At 30.6% G+C, this 12,799-nt stretch overlaps 1 protein-coding gene and 1 long non-coding RNA gene across 5 annotated transcripts in view; one reads left to right on the forward strand and one right to left on the reverse strand.

The window, feature by feature from the left end:
• The window catches only part of LOC136989040 (protein timeless homolog), a 110,263-nt gene extending 101,870 nt beyond the window's left edge, over nucleotides 1-8,393 (reverse strand). The window contains exons 1-3 of one of the 4 annotated variants that reach the window (XM_067287096.1): nucleotides 8,309-8,393; nucleotides 7,890-8,007; nucleotides 1,677-1,830 (exon numbers count right to left, since the gene is read on the reverse strand). In XM_067287096.1, coding sequence (XP_067143197.1) covers nucleotides 1,677-1,830; nucleotides 7,890-7,995 — 260 coding nt within the window. In that variant the 5' untranslated portion in view covers nucleotides 7,996-8,007; nucleotides 8,309-8,393. Of the gene's footprint in view, nucleotides 1-1,676; nucleotides 1,831-7,889; nucleotides 8,011-8,188; nucleotides 8,220-8,308 lie in introns of those variants that run through there. The other 3 variants (XM_067287097.1, XM_067287099.1, XM_067287100.1) reach the window with 3 other exon arrangements.
• LOC136989123 (uncharacterized) lies at nucleotides 272-650 on the forward strand. Its single transcript, XR_010882865.1, has 3 exons — nucleotides 272-337; nucleotides 418-492; nucleotides 586-650. It is a non-coding gene; the product is annotated as an uncharacterized lncRNA (long non-coding RNA).
• Nucleotides 8,394-12,799: the final 4,406 nt, after the last annotated feature.

Below are 12,799 nucleotides of genomic sequence, written 5' to 3' on the forward strand. Positions count from 1 at the left end.
ATGTAAAAATTTTACATATTGAAAAAGACATATATAAAAGAAAATTTAAAGAACACATAGAAATTAGAAAACAAAATAATAATAATTTAATAAATCAGTCGAAAGGAATAGAAATAAACTATAGCTGGTATAATCTAATAGATGGTGCCGATATAAAATAAATGGATATCACTTGATTACTGTTGTGAAGTGTTGATTGTGGTATACTGATGTTAATGATGTCAAAAATTTGTAGTGCTTTAGAATTATCTATACAATTGTTTGTCAAAAAATTGTTTTAATGATGGGAGGTTTTAGTATGTTTATTATACACGTGTGTGAAAAGTTTCTTAAATTTGTAAGTATAAGTATTGTTTAAGATATTACTTGTATTAGTCTTATATTGTTTTGTACAAAAAAAGATAATTGTAATTTTAGGATTCCTATAAATGTGTGCAAAGTTTACCACCCTTACCTATGGAAATATCATTGTAACTACCACCAACGGTTATTGTAAGTTTTTCTCCAAAGTTTATAGTTATGGTGTAGCTATACATCCATGTTGTGTTTTAGTTAAACATTTTACGTTCTTTGTTATTGTTTTAGCACTGAAGAGGGACTGGAAGATATTACACCAGCCCGAAATGCATTTGATGTAGTCTTTACAAAATAAATTTAATTTGCCAATAAGTTTTAAATTGCTGTGAGATTTGTCTACCAAGAATTTGGATTACAGAGACTAAAATCGTCATATTAACTACCTTTTTAATTTTTGAAATATAGAACTGATTATAAATTTATTAAAAAGTGTTCTATGCCAGTTGGCATATCATTAATTGAGAATCACTGTTCTATGACTTATTCCTGAATAAGATATTTTTAGAACATTGAAAACTTTAAATAAATAAATAAACATTGGAGTTATCATTGTAATACTGTATCTACTTTTATTTATTAAATAACACCACAAATTGATTTCCAAGTTTTATGTAGTTTTATAATTATAGCTTAATGTACTATTATATTGATACTGTAGAATAGGGTGGCCAATTGACTTTTATTGTATTAAAACTAGTCACAATCTACTGTTAGACAAAAATGATGTCACTATGTAATGTAAGTTCATAGTAACATCTGTACCAGCTGTGACTTACTATTTGTACATACAACATAAGCAAATATTCATGTTTTCTCTCATTTGTAATTTAATAGGATTTTTCTTAATTTGATAAAAAAAAAATAAGTGTTACAAAATTGTGACTAACAAATACTATAGCAATCAATCAAAAATATTTTTGAGATTGACCTGTCGATCACAATTAACTGATTGATTACCCTTGTAGAATAAACATGCCCTGAATGCTGGCTGCCCTACAAGATCACAGCTGTAGGATACTGTTATCAGCTGCTATTTTTTTATCAAAATAGTCTTAAACCAATGTGATCATAATAAGCGGCAACCACTGTGTTAATGTCAAGATCTTCTCAGAACCTTTTCCATAAGACATGTTTTGAATTTTTACTTAATTTCATATAATTTAATAAAATATCTTCCTACTCAATCACTTTATATATTATAAAAAAAATAATTTTTCTCAAATAATCAAAAATTATAACACAGATATGTTTTATACTTAGAATCATCTACCTTTAATTTACAACTTTTATATAAAATAAAAATTTAACTTTTTACATACCTTATGTTTATATCAAACAAAGTTTTGTCTTTAGGATAATACTTAAGAAGAGGTATTAAATCAGTTTTCAAAACTCCAATTCTAGCCAGCTGTCTCCTTATACTATGACTTTCATCATCATTTCTTAAAAATCGAATTAAATCTTTTAAACATTCTGGAATATATAATGAATATAAAATAAATTTAAAACATTTACATTTACTGATTTAATGAATTCAGGTAATAAATTTTAATTCAACTTAAGTTCATTGTAAAGTTTATTATAATTAATTTTTACAAAAGCAATTACAGCTTATTATAAAATTAAGTTTATTGACCATTGAAATATCTTGAATATATCTTGAATATAATTTTAATTAAGTTATTAATATATTCGAGATTTCTATTATATCTCAACAATTCTTTTGAGATATAATAAACTCTAAAAAAATTTTTAAATTTAATGTAATTATATATTAAATCAATTGTGCATATTCATTATTTAATTAATTATAATACTTCTTCTTTGGCTTTTATAAATTCTTTAGTACATCTTTCAAATTAGTTGACTATCATTGATGCATTTTACTCTTTTTAGAAAAGTGGAGACTACAGAAATTTTTCATTACAAAAATAAATGTAGAATTATTAAGTTATAAAATAGTTATAGAAATAAAAATGAAGGAACACTGTTGTCTAAGATATGAAAATAGGTAATCAAAAATCAGAAGGCAATGATTTCAGTACAAATGCCAAAAAGTTTTATTTTATTATAATTATATCGGTGATAATAATTACGAATTACTCATTAATTTGACCCTAGAGGGAGGCATTAGGCACCATCTCGTATTAAATTTAATAATTATAATTTAATTAAATAATTTTTCAACCTGGAGCAGGACTTAGTAATTCATAATTATTATCCCCAATACATAGCCTAATATTATCAGGGGCGAATCCTGACCAAAATTTTTGGGCATGCTGAAAGTTATAATAATAAGCCTATTTCTTGCCATCACCAGATTTAACAATCAGAGACCCATGAACACAAATAAGGTGGGGGGCAGGGGCGGACTGGCCTTAAAATTTCTGTGTGGAAAAAATCATTACCGGCCCAGCCCATAAATAAAAAAAATGACTTTTTTCTATTTATATTTAAATATATTCAAAGTACAACATTGACAAAAATTGCAATAAGCACAAGTCTAAAACATTAATTTTTTATTTAGAAGTTTGCTTTGTTGAGCAATATTATTAATGACATCATCAGAATCTATTTCATTTAAAATATCCTTCTCAGTTGACATTAACACGAAAGCTTCTAGATTTTCCTGCGAGATACTTGATCTTAATGAATTTTAACGTAGAAAAGCTCCGTTCACAGGACACTTGTGTTACAGACATAGATAGTAAATATTTGTATGCTTGACCAAGCGTAGAATAATTATGCACCATTTAACATGTTATATCCGAATAATATATTATAACAACAAATAGGACAATTTTTGCAAGCTTTGCAGTAAGAGGATGAAATCGAATCTTTATCGTTTTCTAGTTGATCATCAGTAGAATGTTCATTTTCGTTTAATTTTATAAAAGTTTCACTGACATTTTCCTTTAAAATATTCCACGACGATTTAAAATGTTGCAATTCTGAAATAATATTGAGTTGCTTCTGGATTAAACTGTAGTAACACTTTACAGCTCTATACGAAGTGTCCAGTGAAGTCGGGTTAAAATACCAAATAGTCTTTTCAATTAGGGTTGGCCCTCGGGTTGGTTTATTTTTGCGTCTTTAGTTAAAGGATGATAGAATCGTTTACGAATGTACCGTACAGTACATACGTATACTCCCTCGGACTTCACTTAGTCTTGAAAAGGGGTCAAGCGCGTATGGACAGTCTACGAAAGTATATGTGCATTTGTACACAATTCTATCATCTCTTAAAGACGCAAAAATTAACCAACCCAAGGACCAACTCTAGTTGCGTCGAATATATGTACGAAACGGGCTCTTGGTATTTAGTGCGATTACAAACGACTAGATGTCAGTATTTTAAATTTTTATTTTATATAGCGTTCAGAGCCAGATAAAGGGGCAGGCAAGCCGGGCGATTGCCCGGGGCGCTGATACAAAAATAAAATATTTTTTTACATTCATTATTTTTTTAGATTTTATAAATTAAAATTGATCATTTTTCATGACACATTGATTTTTTTAGCAAGCAATAAATTGTTTTTTCTTTAATAATACCAAATAAAGGTCACACCGCTAATTATTTTATTATTGTCAACAGATATAAATAATATTACAATTATTCAAAGAAAACTATTTGTATAGTCAGAATTCATAATAACTCAAAAAAAAAAACAAAAAAAAATTAAAGACTAACAACTGCCGAATTATCGGGCTAGCAAATGGCTATACAGTGGTACCTTGGTACTCGAACATAATCCGTTCCAGAAAGAGGTTCGAGTACCAATATGTTCGAACTCCAAATCATTTTTTCCCATTACAAATAATGTAAAATAGATTAATGCGTTCCAATCCCCAGTTGATTCGCTAGTATGTTTTTTATTGTTTCTTTATTCTTTAAAATAGTCAATATCGTCGACTTAGCCATAGAATATTTGACAGCAAGATCCGAAACACGCACTCCATTTTCGTGTTTAGCAATGATCTCTTTTTTCAGTTCGATTGTTGTTCTCACTGTTTTCCTTTTCACTTGACCACTTTCACTTTTATTCTTCTTGGGACCCATGTTTAAGGGCTAATAAATCAAAAGAAAAGAATGCTAATTCAAAAAATATAGCACAGCGTAAGTTAATGTGCATGCCAAACAATGACTGTCTCGTAAAGACCAACAACTGCCGTATTATCGGGCTAGCAAATGGCTATAGTAATATTAATAATTTAAGATAATTTGGTACTAGAGTTAGGCGTTAAGCACCATCTCTTGCTAAATTTAATAATTGGAATTTTAATTAAATAATTTAAATAAATTTAGGCCTAACTGGACTGTCTCGTAACTGACGCCGCCGCCGTGGCGGGCTTTCCTCGTTCGAGTACCAAAATTTTGTTCGGGAACAGGGGCATTTTTTTTTCGAAATTTTTGGTCGAGTACCGATTTGTTCAGGCTCCGAAACGTTCGAGTACTGAGGTATGACTGTAGTAATATTAACATTAATATTACTATAGCCATTTGCTAGCCAGATAATTCGGCAGTTGTTGGTCTTTATATATAACGGGTTAGTTGTTGTTTATTTAAAAAAAAAATTAATAGACAAAAACAAAAATTTACTAAAATAATGAAACCTAAGAATTTTTATGGCTTTTATCACACAACATTGATGCAGACAAATGCTTTTTAATCTCTAAAAAGTTTATTTTTATTTATTTTGAAAAGATAATTTGTAATCAGTATCACGTATCACAACAATCTACTCAAAAAATGGACAAGATCAAATTTATAAATTACAAATATCAACAAACTTATGAATAGTCAAAGTGATACTGGTGCCTGTCATACGCCTTAATGGTTAAATAATTTTGTCTTTTTGTAAACTTTGCATTAACAACACTTGCCGTGCTTTAATTAACTATGTTATTGAATTTTTGACAAATAGCATTACAAAAAGTCTTGTATGTCACATGTTTGCAACAGGAATAGCATAACTTACTTTTCAAAGTTCTCGCTCCTTCGTCGCTCGAACTTCAAATGCGCTCGTTATGCTATTCCATATGTCGCATCACTTGTAAGTAAATAACTATTGTATTATTTTTTAAATAAATAAATTTTTTACACAGTTCTTTATTGTGTAATTTTGATTTTTTGCCTTTTTTTTTTACTATTTTTTTAAAATTTGCAGTAAATTTGTATATTCTTGTATGAAAGGGCGCCAAATTTTGTTTTGCCCGGGGCGCTAAAAACCCTAGAACCAACCCTGATAGCGTTATATTGTTTTGTAATATTATGTTCGATGCCGCAGGTTGCCCATCTACAATCAACGCCATTGTGGGTGAATGGCAAACTAAAAATTAGTTAGCCGAACCTAAAAAATAGATTATTTTTAATTAAATCGTTTGGAATATAGAGAAATTATTATTGAATAACATTTTTACTTATCTAAAATAAAGGAAATGATATAATTGGCCATTAAATCTTATGATTACAATCAACGTTTTGGTGGCAGGGTGAAAAACCAGTAACTCATGCTTCCAAAGATTCATAGGGGTGGTGAATAGTTTCTAGCAACGTAAACAAATGACCAACTTTGTCTGTTTTGATTATTTTTCTCCTAGAATGCTTTGTTTGGGCCAAGTCGGCCAATGTAGTGTTGGACTCGGGTCGGCTGGACTAATTTAACTTCGGCCTCTGGTAGGGCCGGGTAAAACGATAAAGGCCTACACATATATCTATATTACACCTAAAAATTGAAATCTATCTTATTTAACAAAAAAAAAATAAATGAATTTTTTTTTAAATAAAACCAAACAAAACGGTATATTATGTACATATTTAGAAAAACGGCCCAAATTGTATACGGCCCATGTGGAATTTTCCACATTTTCCACATGGCCAGTCCGCCCCTGGTGGGGAGCCCTCTTTAAGAGTAGGCAAATAACTAGCAAGTAGTAGGCAATGCTAGAATGGTCTTGTCTGTGTCAAACTTGCATAAACATGTATAAATAATCGCACGATATTTCAGCATTTTAAAGATTTCAACTGTAGGAAGTTGTAAATTTCATTTAAAAATAAAGTTATTGTAAACATACATATATTTTATTGTTTAAAACTAATTATTTTAATTTAATTGAAAAATACCTATGTAAAACTTTTTTTCTGCAAGTTAACTTTACACCAGTCAAATTTATACATATGCAGTAGTTAAGTATATAGTAAAAAAAAAAACAATTATGTTTAAACATAGTTTTGTGGGGTCCCCTATTTTGTAGGGGCCCTGGGCACTGGCCCCAAATGCCCTTATGTAAATCCAGTGCTGTCTCTAGCACTAAACAATAGGCAGAAGCATTATTTGGTGTGAATAAAAAAGTATGGACTGTTATATCTACACATGAAATATATTATAATGAAAAAGTATTAAAAATTTATGATAATAATTCAATTTTTGTGGGCCCCTGACACTGTGGATCCAGGGCTTAAGCCCTATTAGTCCCTATGTAGATCTGCCCCTGTACACAATACATGTATGCTGACTGAGTACCGCAAACTTTCAATACAATCTGGCTGTGTTAAATGCTTCAAATGACACCATGCGCATGCTTGTTTGCTGCGGAAAACCTCCACACAAGCAAGCGTTTGAGTTCCCACAAGCATTGCACTGACTTAAAACGGCTAGCCGCTAGCTGCCAATGTAAAAGGAAACACAAGATAAAAGAGTTTACACGTTAGAATAAATTATTATTGGCATATATGTTCTCATATAAAAAATATATTGACAGTCAAAACTTTCTCTTAAGCATGCAGCACATGCTAAGCAAGCCCAGAGAATTTGCCCCTGAATATTATACAGCAACTGCTTAAGCTTTACTGTAGTTTATCAGGTTTCAAATATTAACAAAAACATTCGTTTTCATTAATATTAACAAAGGCTATATCAGGTTATTTTTAACGAATTCCAAATTGGAACGTTGGAATCCAAATTTTCATTAATATTTGTTACTGATAATTAAAGGTTTTGTTTTATGTGATTACCTCCAGTAATTTGGAAAGGAGATAGTTTTAATATGTGATTATCAGGTTTTATAAGATGTTTATATTTATTATAATTAGTTAAAAATTTGAATTTAAATTTTAAATTATTGTTTTAATAACTTTAAAATTAAATTTGTATGACAATCAAAAATTACTGCTAGTCACAATTTCTTAGCAAAATACTTAATGTTCACATGATAATGTAAATATAGTAATTTAAATTCAAAAATATTCATATATTTGCATTATTTTGTTTTTATAATACTGAAAATAAACAGAAATATTAAAAAGCATTTGGACTTTGTGATTTTTAATAACTTTATCTACTATGTTAAAGTAACTGATTATTGTTCTAATCTATTAAATAAATTATTTTTAATACAGTATATAATCAAAGAATATTTGAATTTATTAACCAAATAAAATGTTTTTCCATTTAACGGATTTTTGACTTATGGTAAAGTGAACATAAGCAAAAAGTCTATTTCCACATTATTTAAATATTTAAGATATAAACCTGAACAATCCGGATCCTTCACATATTTTCCTTTATTGTTATAACCAATTGCTCCACAAGTTGCAACAATTTCAGCAGATATTGCAGAATTAAAATCTTCCATCATTTTAAGAAAAGCCTAAAAAATTAAGTGATGTTATAATAAATGTAACTATTATAAATAAATTATCATAGTTTTTAATGAACTTTCTAAATGAGAATATACTAAAAATATTAAAATAAAAACAAATAATAATAAAAGATTTAGATTGTGATTTTAAACCTCAAAGTTTGTTTTTTGTTTAAAAACTTATATTAACTTTTATAAATTATATTGAAGTTTCACCGCTACTTATGTAAATTCGGATCACAACACAACAGTATCCATACATTGATCATATTTTATTTCTCTAAATTATTTTAAGAATTCTGTAAATTACCTAGAATATTTGATATTAAATATTACACTATTTTTAAGTTTTTCGATTGTCAGTTCAGTTTTTAATTAATATACACATTCTTTCCTAATAACATTAACACACGTTCATTTTTGGCGCGAGTATTTACATAATGAAAGTGTTGCCATTCTACATAAAAAACAATTAACAAATTTTAACTTTAAATTAAAACAAATATTATTTACACTAATTAAGTAATATTATTACTTATCTGTCGCTTATGTATAAAATAAAAATCTATCAAAACAATTTATTAAAAATGTAAACAATTAATTCAAATATATACTATTTATCTCAAATTAAGTCTACGGTACATGATCTTTTTTTTTTTTTTTTAACTCTTTCCGCCCTGTGGGCACTAAGAGGGCCTCTTTTAGTAGGCCCATTATGGGTTCGGCCAGGCCCACAATGGGGCGACCGGGTGGTGAGGGACGGGGCCCGACATATCCGAACGGACCACCCCCCGAAAAATTCCTGGGGATTATTCGACCCGTTCGGATTCGATCCCGGGTCCCCCAGAGCGGTAGGCTGCCACCTTTACCGCTCGGCCATCCGGCCGTCCGGTACACGATCTAGATAAAAATTCTAAAAACATAATAGTTAAGCAAAATATATGTTGCTAATGTACACGAATTAAATATATTTGAAATTAATATGTAACTCATCCTTCCATCAGGCTAATAAAAACTAGTAATCCTTTATTAAAACAACCTTCATCAGTAATTTCGTTAATTCTGTTAATAACGCAATTAATCGAAAATGAAACAATTTCTTAGTTAAATAATTCATCCTTTCGCTATGCTATTTTACATTTTTTCATTATACTGGAAGAATGCATTAAGTAGTTAATTCAAGACGGCCGCCGGATAGCCTAGGCCCTAGGCGATAAAGGCGTCAATACGACGTCAGCCTACTGCTCCGGACAACACAGGATCGAATCTTTATTTATTTTTTTTTAACTCTTTCCGCCCTGTGGGCACTAAGAGGGCCTCTTATAGAAGGCCCATTATGGGTTCGGCCAGGCCCACAATGGGGCGACCGGGTGGTGAGGGACGGGGCCCGACATATCCGAACGGACCACCCCCCGAAAAATTCCTGAAGATTATTCGACCCGTTCGGATTCGATCCCGGGTCCCCCAGAGCGGAAGGCTGCTACCTTGACCGCTCGGCCATCCGACCGTCCAGGATCGAATCTGGGTGAGCAAGTCCAAGAATTTTTCGGCGTAGTCTATTCCAAATGAGAACTTTTTATACAACCAGATAATGCAAAAGCACTGTCAGCTTGCGCTGTCATTGGTCAGAATTAGTCACGACCAAAGTACTGTAAGTGGCCTACGTTATCTACCCGATTTCATCGTCTTTTTAGTGGTACAGTATTGTGTAAAATGATTCATTTCAATGTTTCGAAACATTTGAACTAACTCAATAAAGTGAGTCACTCATTGTTTCGATACATGATTCATTGACGAAATCACACACAGACACACACCAAATTGAAACTCAATCAATGGGTGAAATGCACGACTCATTCGATATATGGAAACTCGTGGCTCTCAATAGCAGACATTGCAAACGTTCAGTCTGTGCTATTGTTTTTAGATTAGACTAAATGAAAAACCACGAATGAGTAAATAAGAAAATTAAATATGAAATTTAAATATTGAAAAATATAAAGATGACAAAATATAATATCTTATTCGTGAGAAAAATCTCAATTATCAACACTTTATAAGGTAAAGTAAGATTTAACACTTTATAGGAATATGCTCTCATACCGCTGAATACCGAGATTCGACTCACTGAAACACCACTTTTTAAACTCTTTCCGCCCTGCGGGAGCTAAGAGAGCCTCATTTAGCAATCCCATTATGGATTCGGCCAAATTCACAATAGACAGCCAGGTGATGAGGGACGAACCATCTCAGAAAAATTCCTGGAATTTTTGACCCGTAGGAACTCGGACCAGGATTCGGGGGCCAACCAGTTACTGCGTGAATAAAAACACTGAACACTAGTTGTGGGTTCATGCCTTGTCAATGAGTTTGCCAAGTGCTGTTTTCCGGGTTTTCTTTATGTTTCTAACACCTAAATAAAAACCAGTTTCCCTTATAAAGTCCTCCGGGAGGCACCTTTGGTAGATCGCCTACTTGTCGCTTTTCCTTATACAAATAAACCAAATCAATCGAATTCGGGTCCCCGGAACGGTAAGCTGCCGCCTTAATAGCTCGGCCATCCGGCCCCAATTTATGAATATCGTAACTTATATTTTTACATATTTTTCTCCAGAAATTGCATTTAATAAAAATACTGTTTTCTTCTATGTTCAAAAATATCTAATTAAAAAGAACTACAATAGAAAAATATAAAAAAAAAATCAGTCTCCTGAAAATGAAGATTAGATAAATCTACAGATATATCATCTTATATAACTTTAACACCATCATTCTAGTACGTAAAAAAATGATCAAGAATGATTTTAAAAAGCGTTATATATTATTAAGTTTGATTAAGATATTAAAACGTACTATAGAGATTGTAAAATAGAAAAACAAGTCTATAAAACATGAAAATGTATACTTATAAGTCATATAAATAAAAACTCACCCATATGTTTGCTTATACAGTAAATATAAATACAAAATAAAAATGAATAGACATTTACTTTTATAAGAAGTAATGTAGTTATGCAGAAATGTGTCTGAAAAGACAAAAAATACGGTAATTTAAAGTGGTAAAATATTTAAATATCACATGACTGATTCAATTTTGTTTTGTCAGTTTTATGTACTGTACTGTACATGGTTATAAAAAGTATAATCGAATTTGTGGAAGTTTGTGTGTATTAAGTGTGTACTTGTATATAAAATCACAAATTTGAAAATGGTTTTAATGTATTATTTTAAATCTTTAAAAGACTTGTAAAATTTATTGCTAATTAAAACATAAAAAAACTACTTTTAAATAACAATTTTATGTAAAATCCATATTTAAACGAGCAATTATTTATTATCCGTTGTCACAAAATTCTCAATTTTAGAAGTGTCTTGCTCCTGTACATCATACTTTTTCTGATAACAATAGAGTCATGCCGGTCATCTATAAGGTCCTAGATTATAATCCAGAACCTTGGGTCACCTATCTAACTCCGTTCAGGAGAATATTTTTGAATTGAAATAACGTGACTCGGTCTTAACCGAAAGTTCGTATATAATCAGGACATCCTGCCCCTATGTTTTTCATATCTGGTCTCGACTTTCATCTAGCTTGCTTTCAAGATTAAGGAAGAATAACAGCACGCGGACGCGGGTAGAAATTTATAAGGCAACAATTTTTAAAAATTGAAGCCCAAAAATTGTAAACATTTTCAGTGTTTTCAGATTTCTTACAAACATAAAAATATAACTGTGAAAAAAAGTAAATTGTTTATTTAAGAAATTAAAAAGTTTTAGCGCTCATAACTAGGGCTGCCCGTATGGGCCAGTAGACTTAACATTGCGAACTTTGACCTTGTATATCTCCGGTCACAGGTCAAATTTTAAAATGTCGTTCGTGTCGTGACCGAGACCAATGTGAATTTTATTTGTATGTAAAAAATGATTTAAATCAGTTTAACGGTTTCGGATTGCACAAACGTCAAAGTCGTCATACAAAAAGAGCTTCATCTGGCTCCACTCAAATAACAGTTAGGTCTTGACGAGTTTTGACCAAACACAACGCCAGCTGATGGTACTTTTATTTATTTTAGTTGTATTAAAAAAAAAAAAAAAAAATTGTATAGCGCATTGGTTAACTTCATAATATGATAATAGTGTAATGCAAAAAGCACGCGTTTATATATCAGCTATGTAATTTTTTAAATAAATTAATTTTTTATTTATCAATAAGTTAGTTTATTTTTACAAAAATAAAACAGAAGAAAACATTTATTATATTCTCTTACTATGTCAAACGTAAGATATATGTCTATCCATCCCACTTTTATTTCTCCTTCTGATCGCGTGAAGTAATCCATTCTATAAAATATACTCTGTTTAAAATTTACTATTTTGAACTTTCTATGAGGAAGATCGTTCAGATGTAGTGTTGTAAGGCATTTCCTGCATTATTACTGGATGTGCTTAAATGGGCTGTACAGTACATTACACACCACTTTCTAGTCAAAATTTTATCTTCTTTATTATGTTTTCTCAACACTGGGTGTTCAGGCTAGTATTTTATAAAAATTGTTACTTCTAGTCTGGAACAATTCTCCTTAACGTAGCCCACGGTTGGCTAATTTTACAGACTTATCACACTTGTAAGTTAAGTGATGAAAAGAAATCAGAGACCAAGTATGTTTTATCTTTCAAACTTTTTGGATACGATAAATAGCTTCAAATTCATAAATTCCGTTACAGCTTTTGTATTTTTTCGGTCTAAAACATTAGTTTTTTTACCATGTACTGTACATTACCATGTCAAGGTAGCAGTACC

The sequence above is a fragment of the Centruroides vittatus genome, unplaced genomic scaffold, assembly GCF_030686945.1.
Source record: "Centruroides vittatus isolate TY-2023 unplaced genomic scaffold, ASM3068694v2 scaffold_435, whole genome shotgun sequence".
Lineage (NCBI taxonomy): Eukaryota > Metazoa > Arthropoda > Arachnida > Scorpiones > Buthidae > Centruroides > Centruroides vittatus.